This window comes from Phasianus colchicus, chromosome 12 (genome assembly GCF_987193195.1).
Source record: "Phasianus colchicus chromosome 12, bPhaCol1.hap1.1, whole genome shotgun sequence".
In the NCBI taxonomy this organism is placed as follows: Eukaryota; Metazoa; Chordata; class Aves; order Galliformes; family Phasianidae; genus Phasianus; species Phasianus colchicus.
In genome coordinates, this window is record NC_143447.1 from 3,560,314 (window position 1) to 3,576,652 (window position 16,339).

The 16,339-nt window shown below is 38.5% G+C and overlaps 1 protein-coding gene across 4 annotated transcripts in view; it reads left to right on the top strand.

Annotated features, from left to right (window-relative positions):
• The window catches only part of SCAPER (S-phase cyclin A associated protein in the ER), a 144,117-nt gene that overhangs the window by 55,775 nt on the left and 72,003 nt on the right, over positions 1-16,339 (top strand). For all 4 annotated transcript variants that reach the window (XM_090148678.1, XM_031616350.2, XM_031616351.2 and 1 more), the window contains 2 exons: positions 5,613-5,749; positions 11,245-11,310. In XM_090148678.1, the coding sequence (XP_090004804.1) occupies positions 5,613-5,749; positions 11,245-11,310 (203 nt within the window). The remainder of the gene's footprint in view (positions 1-5,612; positions 5,750-11,244; positions 11,311-16,339) is intronic.

Sequence of the window (16,339 nt, forward strand, 5' to 3'; positions counted from 1 at the left end):
TGTCCTGCAGTTATCTACCCTTTCAAAGAGTTGATTCCCCTCCTGTTTGTAGGCTCCCTTTAGGTACTGAAAGGCTGCAATGAGGTCACCCCGCAGCCTTCTTTTCTCCAGGCTGAACAAGCCCAGCTCCCTCAGCCTGTCCTCATAGGGGAGGTGCTCCAGTCCCCTGATCATCTTCGTGGCCCTCCTCTGGACCCTCTCCAACAGCTCCCTGTCTTTCTTGTACTGGGGGCTCCAATGCATAGTTAACAGAAAATGTTGCAGTTACCTTTATTTTAGAATCTGAAAAATGTAGTTATTTCAGACAATGTTGATGTAATCTTTGTGATACAGAAATATCATACAAGATCAAGAGACTTAATTTGGCATATAGAGGAAAACTTGATTATAAGAAGTGCTTTGTCAAATGAAACGATAAACTTTAAGGTAACAAGAGATCTAGGTAGTTTTCCCTGTTTCAGACAGTTGAATGGGACAGAGCAATAACCAGCAAGAATGTGACTTCATGGGCGTCCTTATGAGTTTTAGCTATACTGGTTTTGGCAACTCAGTTTCTCATAGAGTTGGTATTTGAGGTCCATCTGTTGCATTTTGGAAAGTTTCAGGATTCTCAGTGAGCAGAAATCAAAATGGCTGAGACACGAGAAAAAGAGAGGAAAAGCAAAGACTCCTGTTAATAATCTTATCATCTGCTGTGTTGAGGCTGCAGTTGTACATGCACATTTAATGTCATTTTATATCACCTTCTTTGTAAATGAAGTAGTGATGTTTGTACAGGAGATTCTTTTGATTGTTTTTAAATGGTCTTCAACGTTACATTAAAAATACTAGAGGTCTGTGAAACTCAAGTTTAAAATGACATTCTTAAATGATGTCATCTATATACAGAATGCCATTAAATATCAAGTTGTTTCTATTAACCATCTTATGTTTCATATGCTTTCTCAGCTATAGACACTCTCCCCCTGAGAAAAAGGTGCTGTATACCCAGGGATTTTTTTAAATAAGCTTTTATTGAGATGATTGCATGTAAATAACATTGGAGGGAGTATTTCTACTCTACTGCATTATTGAGCCATTGCCATGCATGAATGCATAGAGGAATGTGTACAGATGATCGTGAAGACATATATCTACATTCAGTTCCTGTTCTCCTATTTTGCAGCTGTACATTGAGCTCACCTGTTCTTTGTGGCATAGGTTCTGCCACTGTCATGGAAGTTAATACCTTGCTCTTCCATAGAAATGATGTTAATTGTGCACATTAGAGCATGAGTTATCAAGAATGAGAAATGATGGCAGAAATCTGATGCTTAATGACCATCACAGCTGGCTTTATTATAATCCTGGGATTAAAAAAAAAAAAGTTAATATTTTTGCTGGTTTAGTCCTATATTCTACATCACTTCTAAAAACGAAGCTCTTGAGAATCTGCACAACTAGAATTGAGGTTGCTGGTGTAGAAACTGGGAAACTACAATGAAAGCAACATTTCTGGTAGGTAAGAATACAGATCTTAATAGCAAGCTTTCACTAGAGAATTGCCTTCACTTAATGCTTTGCATTTACAATGGCCTGAGTCTCCAGGTTTGCTAGTATGAGATTTGCTAGTATCTGAGGGTGTGGAGTAATTCTCTATGTAAGATGTTCAGTATAGTGCAGAATCAGGTCAGTAACGTGTCTTCACTGTCATGAAACAAACCCCAGGTTGCATCTATGGAGAAGGTAAATTAGTCTTAATGTGTTTAGCGTTGACTTGTATAGTAATAATTGTAAAAAATTTAAAAAGGCTTTCAGGTAGAAGTGAATGGATTACCCAGTTACTCTGCATTGCCTTTATTGGAAATGAGGGGAAAAAAACTGAAATTCACTGATGAAATTGTTGCTTAAAGCATTCAAGAGATGAAATAAGTTTGCAGTTCAGGCTGCGTGTTGGCTAGACTCACTTCAATACACTTAGAGCAATTACTTTTTTTGGTATGTTAACCTCTCTAACCAATGGTTGTGTGAGTAAAATGACTTAAGAACTTTATTATTTGAAGGATCAGACAGAGTTCTTCAGCATGGCTCAGTGGATTAAAAGATTTTGGGTTGGGTGGTTGTTGTTTTTTTTTTTTCAGATAACTGTTAGGAGCTTAATAATCCATAGGATTAAACTTTTCTGCACTGCTCTGAAGCACATTCTTGGCAGCAGCCATCTTCCCAGACTTAAACAGCCACTGCATCCTGAGCTTTTCGTTATTGTTTCACACCTGAGCGGTGATCTGCCCGCAGTGATGTCCTGCTCTTTGATCTGTGCGCTCAGAAAGTGATGGGTTTTGTGACACGAGATGCTAATACTCTAGTCTGACTTGAATGAGCTTTAACTATGAAGTCTGATATTAATCCTAACTGCCACACTTGAAAGCTGAGAACTCTGAGAAATATCCTCATGTAAGTGCTTGAGTTCACGTGAACGAAACTGTTTGTAGCCATCCTTCATGCCACTGACAGCCAGACCTGTGCTGGCCCCCACAGGCTGACAAATGAATGTGCTTGTTGAACCCTGCAGTTCCCCTAAATCTTCTGTTAAGCCCCAGAGCAGATTGGGGAAAAAATGAGTGTCTGCAGAGGGGACATCGTTCTTTGTCTCTCTTGGTGCTACCTGTCCAAAGCTGGATGGTGGCTTTGCTGTTGCCCTCATGTAGAACGCTGGGTTGACTGCACCTGAATGAAGACGATGTGCCCCGTTTCTAATATGGTGTCCATTTCAAAGGGCACTTTCTTCCTTTTGCTCTTACAGTCACTTTGAAGGATATAGCAGATAGTTTGGAAGTATAACGGAAGGAAAAAAAAATATAAAGTTTCAGTGTTGAATAAGGATGTAGAACATTTATTCAAATAATAGTCCTTAATTTATTTATTTATTTTTTTTTTTAGTCCCTGATACTTTTTCTCAGTTCTTTGTATTGCTCATAGGATGTGATGTATGTAAACTAATGGGAAACAGCAATGCAAAGGGATGCTAGTTTAGGGGTGTATGTATCAATCCAATCAGACAATCCTTATTAAAATAAGGGAGCACCCTCTAGATGCCTACAGCTAAGTACCCTGACGATTGATACCTTGTTCTGAGAAGAGAGTCCTTTATTTTCTTAGCACTGAAAATCTTGAAGCCATTGATTCCCTCTGGAGTTTGAGCCTTACGACAAAAGAAAGTTAAGAGAAAAGCCAGTGACTGCTATTTGAGTAGATGCTGAGGGATGATCTCTGTGAGGAGACAAAAGTGAGCTGGAATTTCATAGCCAGCCCAGTGCTGGTTCATGTTGTATGCTACTCTGAACTGGTTACAAACTGACCTGTTGGATGCTGGTGTGTTTTACTCTTGTTCTACTGAATTATGCACTAAGGGAACTGACAGCCTTCTGAAGTACCTTGAGCTTTTTTCCTTAAGGATTTCCTGCTAAAATTTAATTCATATAATTAGTGGGGAGGCAATATTTGATCTGAGTACTGGGAAGCATGCTTGTAGAAGCTGTTCAGATTGCTGTCACATATAACTAAAACAGTTTCAGTTCACTAGAACAATATTTTGAGGAAGAATGCTCACGTATGCTGGGAGCCACACAGAGAAGGCAGTGTAGCCAAGTTAAAGGCACTGGCATTTTCAGAAATTGCTTAGATTTTTGTGTTTGATTTCTTATGTGTGATATTAATTCAGCATTCACTTTACATTGGTATGATTTAAGATAGAAATTTCTATTACTGTTTTGACCAAGTATGTATTGCTAGGTTATATCATGTTCTAATGCTTTACAAACACCAAATGATCTTCTTGCAGGGAGTTTCACCAAGATTTATTTTGTTTTCAAGAGGCATAATATCTTCCTGAATCCCTGAAAGAATGAGCGAGAGAAAATACAGGTTTTCTGCAAAATATTGTTTTTAGATTTGTTACACTTCACCTTTTCCATAGAATTTAAAGAATATATAATAAATAAAGAGGAATAACAGCTTCTCATTGTGACACTAATCATTTTAACAGATAAATCATCCTAGTAAGCAGTGAATTATACTTCATAATGCGTTCAGTTTTCTATTAGAAAACAAACATAAGCCTTCCTATATTAAAAATGTAGCAAATATATTCTAATAACTGGCATTAAACTATTTGCTTACTGTTATTTGTAAAAATGAACCTGATATAAATTGTGGCTTGAGAGAACTGAGCAAAGTACTGTGTGCAGCAGGCATCCCATGTTCCTTCTTGGAACATGCATGTCTGTGCAAATTATGGACAGCTTTGAGGGAATGACCTTTTAAGTTATTCACCTCTAAATGATATTTATCTTAAATGCATATTTTGAACTGCATTGTGGTTGATCTAATACGGGAGGAAACTATTTTTTTTTAATAACATCTTTAAAAGCTCAAAACAGAATGTGTACTTAAAATCACTTGCTGTGATGACATAGACTTTTCTCTTGAATGGCATTAAGTAAAACCTGGACTGTAATTAAAACTTATCTTCTATGGACAACTGAGTTTTTACCTGTTCTTTAAGTGTACATCCATTAATGAGAGGAAAAGTAATGGTATTTCACTTAATGCACTGAATTACACTGATAGATCTGGGCACTGGTTTCATGTAGCTGTAAAAGGCAACTTGGAGAAGGCTGGGCATGTTGACTGGGAGTTCATATGTTAAATAACAGTTTCTTGAGCATGAGGGACAACATTTATTCTCCTATCCTACTTCTAATAATTCTTCAGTTTCTCTTTATAATAGCCATGATCTCTGGTGTGAGATAATCTATTTCCTGGTGGTTGAATCCTTTGTGTTTTCTGAACAGTGTGTTATAGGAATGGAGCAAAAGAAGTAGAATAGAAAAAAGAATGAGTTCCAGGACTGAGGCACACAAGCTGCTGGAGGGAAAAAATAATAACAAAAAAATGATACTCCATTCTAACCCACACAATGAGTGTTCTTGGAAACCTTTTAAATATCTAACGACTTCATCTGGTCTCAAGTTGTCTAATTTTGTGTCAGAATGCACATTAGTTGTGTAATTAGCATCTTGTCTCTTACTGTTTGCAGGATAAATTGTTTTAGCCGTCTAAAACCTTTAGTGATCTCTTAAGCATGTGGGACTTTTCCTAGCAATAGAGATTTTTCCTTTGACCAATAGCTTCACGTTTACTTTGCCTGTTACTTTCTCTTTTCAGTAGGTGAAGGGCACTTTCATTTAACTGATAGTTACAACTTCAATCGTGATGTAAAATACATAGGTTGCTTCAATAGTAATGACTCCCATGTATTTAGATGGAAACTTCAACAGAGCACAATAACAGTATTTGATAAAGCAAATTCTCAGCTACAAAATACTGATTTTCAACATAGGCACCACCATGTTTTTGTGGTTAGCTACTAATTTTCTCAAGTGCATTTACTCATGTTATTTTTCTACAGTATAAATAGAGGGAATGCAGCTAATATTTAAACTAACATTTATTCTAAAATTTTTATTCGTTTTCGTAGCATTTTTAATGTTTTCCACTGTGGTTTTCTGGGAAGATAATCTGCAGGCCGCTTGATCCGCAGTAAGATGAAATATTATTTCAATTTTCTGCAGGAGCACCTGTCATTAAAAAAGTACATTGTGGATATTGTGGTTGAGACTTCTGTTCCTGTGGAGCCATTAAAAGACGGAGAGGAGAAGCAAAAAACTAAAAAGAAAGCCAAAAAGTTAAAAGCACGGATGAACTCCAGGTAGTAAAGCTTTGTTTGGGGTTGTTTTTTGTTTGTTTGCTTGTTTTAAATTTTGTTCTGAACTGTACTTTTTGTCCTTTACTATGAATGCCACAGAAGGCTGAAACCAAATTTAAATTATTTGCTTTGAGTGTGTCTTGAAAATAATACTGATGAGCCTAATTTATGGCCACTTTCTCTGATTGAGAAAGAAAACTGAATATCGATCTGGAGCCCTTGGTTTCACCTGTTAAGAGCTTTTCTCATAATTGGATGCCAGTGCCCTGCCAAAACTGTAGCCTCTTCTAGCATACAATAGCATGTTTAAATTTGTGTAAACCTTGCCTATTTTTCTTTCGGGCTATTGATTTTTAAATGAAGTATCAAAGAAAATCAATAGTAATCAACAAATAGAAGTCAGCCTGCCGTGGTGTCAAATCTCCTGACTAAATTTAATCTTTTTTTTTTTTTGTTGCCTGTCACAACAAGAAGAAAGATTAAAATATCTCAGAATGGAAAGTGAGTTGTTAAACTTGCAATTTGTTATTAGCTGAAAAAGTGACATCTCCAAATCGGTGACATATGCAAGGTGGCATTATATCATGAACTGCAGCGTCAGTCTTGATAGCTGAATAGATCCTGGCTGAAGCTACTACTTAACGTTATAATGTATTTTTACATTTATCTCTTAAAAATACTTCTCAGATGCTGAAATAAACTGGTTTTTTTTTGTCATATTTTTTAATTAAAGAAGGGCTGCAGATTAGAGGAAAAACAGCTGGCTACATTTTTACATCCACAGTGAAAGTGAGATTTTGTATTAGCTTGTTAATAATATTAACTGTTAATAATAATGGCACATTAGTCTTCAAAAAGACAATTTTACAATTTTAATCATTTCTTCTTGTTCCACGGATGAGCAAATCCACTGTCTGAACATTGCATAGGAGGACACTGAAATTGGGAAACTCCCAAGCTTCTGATTGGTCAGGATGGATTTTTATTCATGTTACCTGTTGAATTAATGCAGTTACTGGGTCTGATTTTAATCCTGTCTCAAGAGCTCCTTCTGCTGAATTTAGTCTGAGGTTTGTTAGAGCTAAGGGTATTATATAAAATAATAACTTGTCGCTGGCACTTAATTGATGAAAAGGTTTTTCAGAACGTTTTGAATTCTGGTGTTTCAGACTGCTGGGTGAGTCAGCAAAGCCGTCATCAAGAATTCTAATTAAAGCAGAGTAACGGGAGCATCATTTGCTTGGAAGGCAAATGGTATCCTGGGCTCCATCAAAAGAGGGGTGGCCAGCAGGGACAGGGAGGTGATTGTTCCCCTCTACTCTGCTCTTGTGAGGCCCCATCTGCAGTACTGCATCCAGGTCTGGAGCCCCCAGTACAAGAAAGACAGAGAGCTGCTGGAGAGGGTCCAGAGGAGGGCCACGAAGATGATCAGGGGACTGGAGCACCTCCCCTATGAGGACAGGCTGAGGGAGCTGGGCTTGTTCAGCCTGGAGAAAAGAAGGCTGTGGGGTGACCTCATTGCAGCCTTTCAGTACCTAAAGGGAGCCTACAAACAGGAGGGGAATCAACTCTTTGAAAGGGTAGATAACTGCAGGACGAGGGGAAATGGTTTGAAGTTGAAAGAAAGGAGATTTAGGTTGGACGTCAGGGGGAAATTCTTTACAGAGAGAGTGGTGAGGTGCTGGAACAGCTGCCCAGAGAGGCTGTGGATGCCCCGTCCCCATCCCTGGAGGTGTTCAAGGCCAGGTTGGATGGGGCCCTGGGCAGCCTGGGCTGGCATTAGGTGGGAAGGTTGGTGGCCCTGCGTGTGGCAGGGGGTTGGAGATTCATGGTCCTTGAGGTCCCTTCCAACCCTGGCCATTCCGTGATTCTGTGATTTTACAGAAGTGATATACTAATGAAAAATGGTGGAAGTTTCAAAATCTAGGAGGAGTTGAATTGGAAACACATGAAATGCACACTTAAGATTGTTTTTAGTTGAGTTACAAAATAATTAAATAAAAAAAGGGGCGACAAAACATTTTGTTGAGATTGCTGTCCAAGAAGGTAATGGAAGCTAAATTCACAATTTCACTTGAAACTTCTGGTGTTAACCCAAGAGGCTTGCTAATAAGGATGTGCAATGCTAGAAAGAAACAAAGGTTGTTCTGGGGAATTTCAAACAAAAAGCTGATGAGGGGAAAAAATTCCATTTAGGAGGTGAGTTTTAGCTATGCATAACTTGGCTGCCTTCTACAGTTGAGTGATAGGTGTGGTAAGGGCAGCTACTGCCTGGACAACCCGAATTGTAGCTTTATTAATGGTGGGGTGGATGGTTTTCCATAAAAAGAGAATGATGGGAGGTTATGATAAGTTGGTGTGGCCTCACTCCAAGCACAGCGTGCAGTTTTGGACACCACAGTGTGAGGATGTGAAACTAATAGTGGGTTTCCAAAGGAGGGCAATGGAGATGGTGAAGGATATAGGGGAAGATGTGAGGAGTAGAGATCCCAGTTTGCTCAGCCCAGAGCAGAATGAGGGAATGGCATGGAGCTGTGCCAGGGCAGGGCCAGGTGAGGGTTAGGGAAAGGCTTTGCCCCACAGGATGGAGGGCATGGAATGGGCTGCCCTGAGCTGCCAGGTTTTTAGATGTACAGCTGGAATTTTGGATGATCCTGTGTTGGAGATGGGAGTTGGACTCAATGGTCTCTGTGGGCGCATGCTATCTTGGAATTTTCTGTGATTGTTAAAGTGATTAAAGTAATAATCTCAGAATTATGATATGAAATGCTGAGTGAAATACTTAAGCTCTGTCTGCTATGTTTCTTCTCAACAATCTGAACAGTGATGCCACCACATAGTTGGGAGTTACAGCACAGATTCAGCTCAAAACTGGAAGTCTCTAGTAATTAATTTATTGGGAGCAGTTATCCATAAAGCTGTGTTTTAGCACGTATTTGCAACTGTCCCTCTTCTCTGAAATACAAGAAATAGTGGTACTAAACTCTGCTCTATCTGAAGACTTAAAATTACACATTCATGCATTCATTTCAGTTTCTAGGAAGCTGTGATATTTGAAAGGGAAAGAAATAAGTAACTGCATTAAAATAGGTTCCTGCTGCTCCCCTGAGCTCCTGGCTCCTAAATCAGTGTAACAATATGAAAGCTACGAGGGGCAAAGGTGAATGAGGGGACGGATTGTGATCAGTGGGTTATTAGATATGTTGAGAAGTTTTGTTAGTCTTATTAATAATATTTATAACCTTTCGCTGTTAAACTGGTGCTGTAGTAACCCGTGATATATGGCTAAATAAATTATCTCCGTTGAACACGCTGCTGTGTGTGCTGCTGTGAGAATGCTTCACGTGGCAAACAGGCCTGATGAAAGCTAACCTCCAGCAACAGAGCTGTGGTTACCAAGGAGGAAGGTACACACGGTTGAGATGTGCTTTGCAATGGATTGAAGGCGCTCCAGTCATGTTCATTTAGTAACAGATATTGCAGGTGATTATTCACGTTTGACTGACTCATCTGTAGGAAACTCAAAGCTAAAATATGTTGTTTCTGGCTAAGAGACAGGGAAGAAGGCAAAAGGTTAATAAGGGAATCTCACCTTCATGTTTAATACTAAATTCAGTTGTGATTAATGGCTTTATTAATGATCCACAAATCAGAACAAGTACTGATGTAACGATATTTGTATGTGGCACAACTTGTTTTGGTTAAGCAAGCTGAGGGAAAATCTTAGAGCTTTGAGAAACGTGATCCACTTGGGTGAAGAAAAAGCAGAGAAATGTGGAGTAGATGCATTTGAGGGAAATACTGAAACTTTCAGGCTTTACACAAGATATCTAAACTCTAGAAAGAAAAGGAGTGTTATTTACAGGCTAGTAAAGACCTTTAACAGTTGTGTTTACAATCACAATTACAATTTCACTTTGTTACCTTGATTTTATTTTTAATAACTTAGAACATTGTAGCTCAAAGGACCTTGGGTTGAACACAGGAAAAGATTACAAGAGTAAAAACTACAAAAAGCTGTCATGAAGAGAAGTTTAAAAGAATGGGGCTGTTTAGGAAGATGTGAGATATTATTATAGATATTTACTATTAAGATAGTAAATGAAGTAATAAGATAGTAATTAAGGCTTTGGAATTGGTGGAAATTAAAGCTTTACTGAATTGTTTTTGCAGCGCAGCAGTAGAACACATTTCCCATTGGAATCCATGATCAAAACGTTACATTTGAGGAATGAACAGTAGGACATTTGTAAAAACAGAAATACCAAATAACAGCAGCCAGTATGCAGGAGCTTTGGAAATCAGCACGAAACACTGTGGGTAAAAGTTGCCCCGAGACAAATGTTTTCTACTTCTGTCTTGAGGGACTTTTGGCACCTTCCTTTGGGGCTTCCTATAGGCACTACTGATAGAGACAAATCATGTATTTAATCAGGGGTTCATCCAGCATGCTTGAAGTTCAGCACTTGTGAATAGCTTTCTAGCCATGAGTGGGGTGGTACTTGTTCATCACCAGAACCTCAAGGGAATGGAACAGTGCATCTCCATGAAGTCCCTCTCAGTCTGTGTTGCGTCTTTGAGGCCTTCCTTTAGGAAGTGAGAGAGCAACTTTAACAGGCCGTGTATATTTAAAAGCCAGGTGATTTTGCTGTCTGCTGAATATTTCTTCACAGGGCTCTGTCTCTGAGGATTTAATTTTTCTGTTGCACTGGAGTGCGTGGTTTGGCTTTCCTTTGGGTATAGCCAAATGTTAGAAAACCTGACAGGACTACCAGTCAAATCCAGTACTGGTTGATGAGCTAGAGATAACTTTCACCTGCTAAATTAAACTGGTTGCAATCAGAACAAGTGGTGAAAAAGCAGTCTTGTCTCTGTCTTCCTGCTCCTTGGTGTATGGCCAGTATAAATACTTTCAAGCATCTAAATAGGCAACGTGTTTAGAAGGTCCTATTTTTGTTTCCAACAGCTGTTAGTGGAAGTACTTACGTTCTGTGCTGTAAGCTTAGCAGGACTCACAATGTCACAAAACAGTTATTAGTTTCATTAAAAATACTCCTGTATTTGTAGATGAACAAAATACTCCATACACATTATGTCTTGTACTCTTATGATATGCACCACCTGTCTAAATTACTAATGTTTTCATCAAATAAGGTAATTTTACAGTGAGATATGCTTGTACAGTTCTTTTTCTGTTACAGTTCTTACAGTTTTTACAGTTCTTTATCATATACATTGCTTGTAACATTTCTCACTGTTTTGAAAGTCAGTTAAATTCACTGTTTGTGTACTGATGTTACACTAAAATAATAATAATAATGAGGTAATAGTGGCCAGTAGCTAAACATCTGAATGGATTACGACAAAGCAGAGTTGTCAAAAATGGCATAACCTACTATGAAACAGAAAAAAATGCAAAGGTTAGAATTATCTTGCTGGTATTGCATAATGTATGCTTAAGACAACAACTGATAAGTGATTACTATTTTTTCCTCCAGGGCAAAGGAATACGAGAGTTTGATGGAAGCAAAAAATACCATCTCCGATTCCCCGTTTAAAGCCAAGTAAGCATTTAATATTTTTTTTTTAGTTTTTTAGAATTTTTTCTTTCTGTAGCAGAAATGCTTCTGAAATTTCCAGTGGAGCAGGTGTGGTAAGGCTGCTCAGTGCAGGGCATACTGTCATCTTGAATTACAGATCAGTTCCTAATACAAAAGGTCAGACCTTACAAATGCCTTTTTTTTCTGAAACCGTTGCATCTCTTAAACCATGTAAGATGCAATAAAAAGAGAATGTAAGCTTATCTATTTCTTTGCCTGGGAGCAAGAAGGTTCCAGCTTTGTATTTCAAGATCGATTGTGAAAATTCTGGAATTAAAGGACTGAAAAGTGTATGTGTTGCTTCCCTTTGATCAGAAATAAAGATTCATAGAGGGAAGCCACATATATTTTAACGCACAAATGTCTTAATCTGGCATTGAGTTTTGTGAAGAGTGCCCTTCTATTGCCTAGGTCAAGGCACAGGTGAAAGCGGTGGATGGTAAGATTAAAACAAGCAATTATCATTGGTAAATTTTTCCTACTTTGTTTGAAACTGAAAATTAATCAGCTTTTTGTCTGCTCCCATTGAAACTGCTTGTTGTATGATGTAGAATGTTTCAATTCTAAAATGTTTTTGACAAGATCTCTCACCAGAGGTTTTAAAGAAATCCATATAGCTGTAGCATAAGTGGCAATGAGTTTAAAAAACAAAAAGTGCAGTATGTGGCTGGTCCTTACCAAATGGGATGCTACCAGTAGAGTACCACAGTTCTATGATGTTCAGCATAATCACTTGTGATTTGCAGCAGAGGACAAGCAGTGAGGTGGCAAAGTTTTGACAGCTATACGAAGATATTCAGAGCAGGAGGGACAAGAGCTGATCCACTGAATGATAATTTTTAAGAGAGACAGTGACAAAGCAGTAAAGTAGCAGATAAGATTCAGTGTACACTAAGTGCTTCACAGATGTCAAGAGGAGGTATAAAGCAATGTTATCTTCACGCATGAACTAATGGGCTTTGAACTTACATAAGTGATAGATAGTTCCAAGAAAATAGCAGCTCAGGTGTAAGAGCACTAAGAGCAGCTAAAGCAAATCCTTTGTTAGAACTGTTTAGAAACAAACAAAAGCAGAACAAAGAATGGCATATTATGTACTGGTGTCTGGGTCATCTCTGTCTTTTGAATGCTACATGCATTTCCAGTTCTTCATCCAAAAAAGGATGCTAGAATTGTTAAAGGTTCACAGAGGGCAATAAAGGAAACTGCATACTAACTTCTGGTATAACTTCTTATTAAGGACTGAGTAAGCTGATACTTCTCATTCTGGAGAAAAATGTGTTGGTGGAAGGAAGTTACACGGCAACTTTGTCACAGAGATGTACAAGGTCATAAATAGTGTGGAAAAGATGGAGGGTGATTGATCATGTGCTGTCCTCCCTAGAGCCAGAACGAGGGAGCATAGAATGAAGATCAGTGCTGCTTAGTGCTGTATGTAATGAGTTGGATGAAATCACTGACAGAACTGTGCTAGAAGGTTATCTTGCATGCACAGTAGTTCAAGGAAATGAAATCCATCTCACTAGATTCCTAAGATGAAAACAGGGGCAAGAAGAGGATTAGTAGAGAGGATTTACATGCTTTCCCCATTCTTAGTTTTCCTCAGGAGTCCATTTACAGTTCTTTGTTAGGGTAGAGGGAGGGTGGTATAGCACTCCTGCAGGTGATCTCCAGAAGTCTGTTGCAGGTCAGTCAAGAGACTGTTAACGTCTCAACAGTCAGATGCAAATTCCTTCATCCTAAAATTACATCTCACTTTCCCAGTTGGAGATATTTATTTTCAGCTATAACTTGTACCAGATACTGTATGTTTTGTGGTTGCTTCCATCGATCATAAATTGATGATACACTTGAAGGTAACTTTCTTTATGAAGTTGGTATTGTTTGAGATGTTCAGATCCTTGCTGTTGGGCTTCCCTGGTTGTTTGCATAACTGATCTGTAGGCAGTATCTTTCACATAGTCTTTTCAGGAGTTTGAAAACCTGCCACTGAATCTTGGTATGTATTTTAAAATAATAATAATCCATCACTGAGGTTTGACATAAGAAAATGAAACATCTCCACCAGACGGCACACCTGCATAAACACACTGGGGAAAAAGGTTCTGTTGGCTTCGTTTTTCAATTATCAGCACTTCAATTTTCAAGATTAATGTTATGGCAGATTAGGACTTCTAGATTTGTAGCTTCTGTGTTTTGCTTTTCTCTGCTACCAGAAAATAAAAAATTAGGGTCTAGCGGTCAGCAGAAATGTGGAGTGTTTAAGCAACTGAAAGTAGTGATGGGGTTTTCTGTGTTAGTTCCTTTCTGATTATCATCAGTGATGCACTTTGGTCAGTTGTCTCAATTGCAGTGCAACAGAAACTCAAGCAGATGTGATTTTTTTTTTTTAATGTTTTTGTTACCTCTGTTGTCTGACCCTGAATTTTTCAGTTTTAATTTCTCTTACTGATATGCTAATGCTCTCTCGGGCAGAATCTTGTTTCATCAACTTTCTTATTTCCTTCCTCTATTGTCTCTGCTCTTGGAACATAAACCAGCACCCTCATCTGCTTTCCTGGATGATCTCAGATTGATGTTCTAACGCGGGGTGGTTTTGAATACATCGATGGATCCTTGCTTTTGCTGCCTCTTAATTTTTCTTATTATATCAGTCAGCAGATTGATCTGTCTATTTTGAAACCAGTGTCAGAATTATTCTGACCTAACCTAAAGAATCAGAACGATGGGATCTGAAATTTAGTGACAACTAAAGACTTAATCTGCATGTTGCACTCTGAGCACGCATTCCCATGCAGTGATTTCTTGCAGCATTCTGCAACCATAACGTATGTCGTGGTCATTTCTGTAGATCTTCATTTCTTTTTAAACTGGAGTTTGAATATTACATGGCTAGATATATCCTGCCTCTGAATGGTAGCAAGGTAAAGGTAAGCAGGCACCATCTTACAGATTCCTAGCATGTTTATAGTTCTGGCCTTGTTCTGAGTGTGTGGGCCCTCTGAGACTGGAGTTTCAAGCTCTTTCCAAGTAATGATCCCAGGGAAGGTACAGCAGAATCACCAGCAGTTCCAGATGGTCAAAGCATTGGCTGCTTGTAGCACTGTGTGCCTGGTGCTGCACCAGCATCTGGGAGGGTAGCGCCCTGTGTGAAGTGAACTCAAGTGGCAGCTGTGTAGCTCACTTTCATCACAAAGCTGGGAGATCTTTTGTAGGTTTTGTGTGCAAATCTACTTATCTAGCAGATATTGCCATCTACATTTTTTTTTGTTGCTTTTGAAATTACTCACTTCTGCTGACCACCATGGCTCAGATGTTTGCAATCTTCATTCAAGTCAAGCGGGTAGCAGTGGGAACTCGGGTCTGAACTAACTTTGTAAGAAGAAATGAAGAACTGTCTATAAGTTGACCAGAAGCACAGTTTATCACTACTGAAATCAGTTTACTTTATGCGATACATAATATAAAGTGGAATTAGGATAGTTTTATCTCTTTCTATAAAGGTTAGGATGAAAGGGCAAGAAATTTTATGAGGCTTGAATTTCAGCCCAGACTGTATCTGTTTACATGGAGAAACAAATTTATATAGGAAAAAATAATGGGGTTTTTCTTTTTAACAGAGCAGTAGCATAAAGATTTAGCTGGAACAAACAGTAGCAGATCTCCACTAAAACGTGATTGCATTGAGAAGCCAAAAAATAGTTAGACAGTTGTCTTTTCAGCTAGAATACAATGTATTCCTATGAGCCAATATTAACTGCTGCTGTACCTGGCTGAAAGAACACAAGTCCCTGCCAATGCCAGGATTTATAACAGATATTCAGCACGTGCTCTTAGAACTGTGAAGTCAATAGGAGAAATCATGCCACAGAATGAAGGGCATAAAAACTGAGGATGCAAAATGTGTTGCATCAAAACAAATGCTGGTGCATCTTGCTTATTTAGAAGGAAGGTTTGAGGCAGAAATATACTAATGAGCAGAGCATGCTTTTTAACAGTGCACTGTGGAATTTGGAAAAAAACAAAAAAACAAAAAAAAAAGCATTTTTAAACATTAAATTTAAAACATGACACAACTGGTAGATTTTGTTTATTCACTTAATAGAAGCAAATTTTACATTGAAATAATAAGACAACTTACATGCTTCCTTGCCTATGTCACATTTCTTTAACCCCCCTGCCTCCAGCTGTGTCTTCATAAACACTAAAACCATTTATGGAATGCAATTTCTTATCTGATTTCAGTTGTTAGTCATGTTGGCAGTTGTTAAAGAAGAAAGACAGAACCCAGAATTAGACTTTGGCAGGTAAAAAGCCTTTTTAGATCACCTTTCATTTTAAGCCACCTTAATATTATGAGAGCGCTGATTTTCCACTGCAGCTCACAGATGTTTCAGTAATTCTTGTTAGCTTATGATTTGCAGGTTTGTAAAAACTCACTCAGGAAGCACTGATTCACGTGCTTTGTAAACCTTGGTAATACAAATATCAAAAGGAGGATGGTGTTTATCTGGCTTTGGTAGACATAGGATGTGCACCTTTTCCAGTTAGAGTGGGACTATCAGGGTGTCTTGGTGCTGTCCTATTCTAGAAACAGTTTTAAAAAATTGAAACAGATTGGTTGAAACAGATGTTTGTTTATTGTTTTGGGTTTAGAATCTATCTAAAACAATGCTTCTTAATGTAGGGGGGGGGGGGGAAAGAAACAAATCCAGACAACGTGTTACTTGCTGGCTGTTCTGCTCTCTGAACAGTTCCTGCAGAAAGTTCTTTCAGCAAAGCAATGTGTTCATTCTCAATTGGGAACAGCCAGTCTGCTGCTTCCTGGCCTTTCTCATCTGTTATTAACCAGTTGGTCATCAGTGGCACTCGAGTCATTCTATAAAAACCACAGGACTTCTGTATCTGTAGTATTGATTTGGGTTCTCTGGGAGCTGATCTGAATGTGATTATTTAGTGTCTAGCCTGTGAAGTCACCTCTCAAAATGTGAGT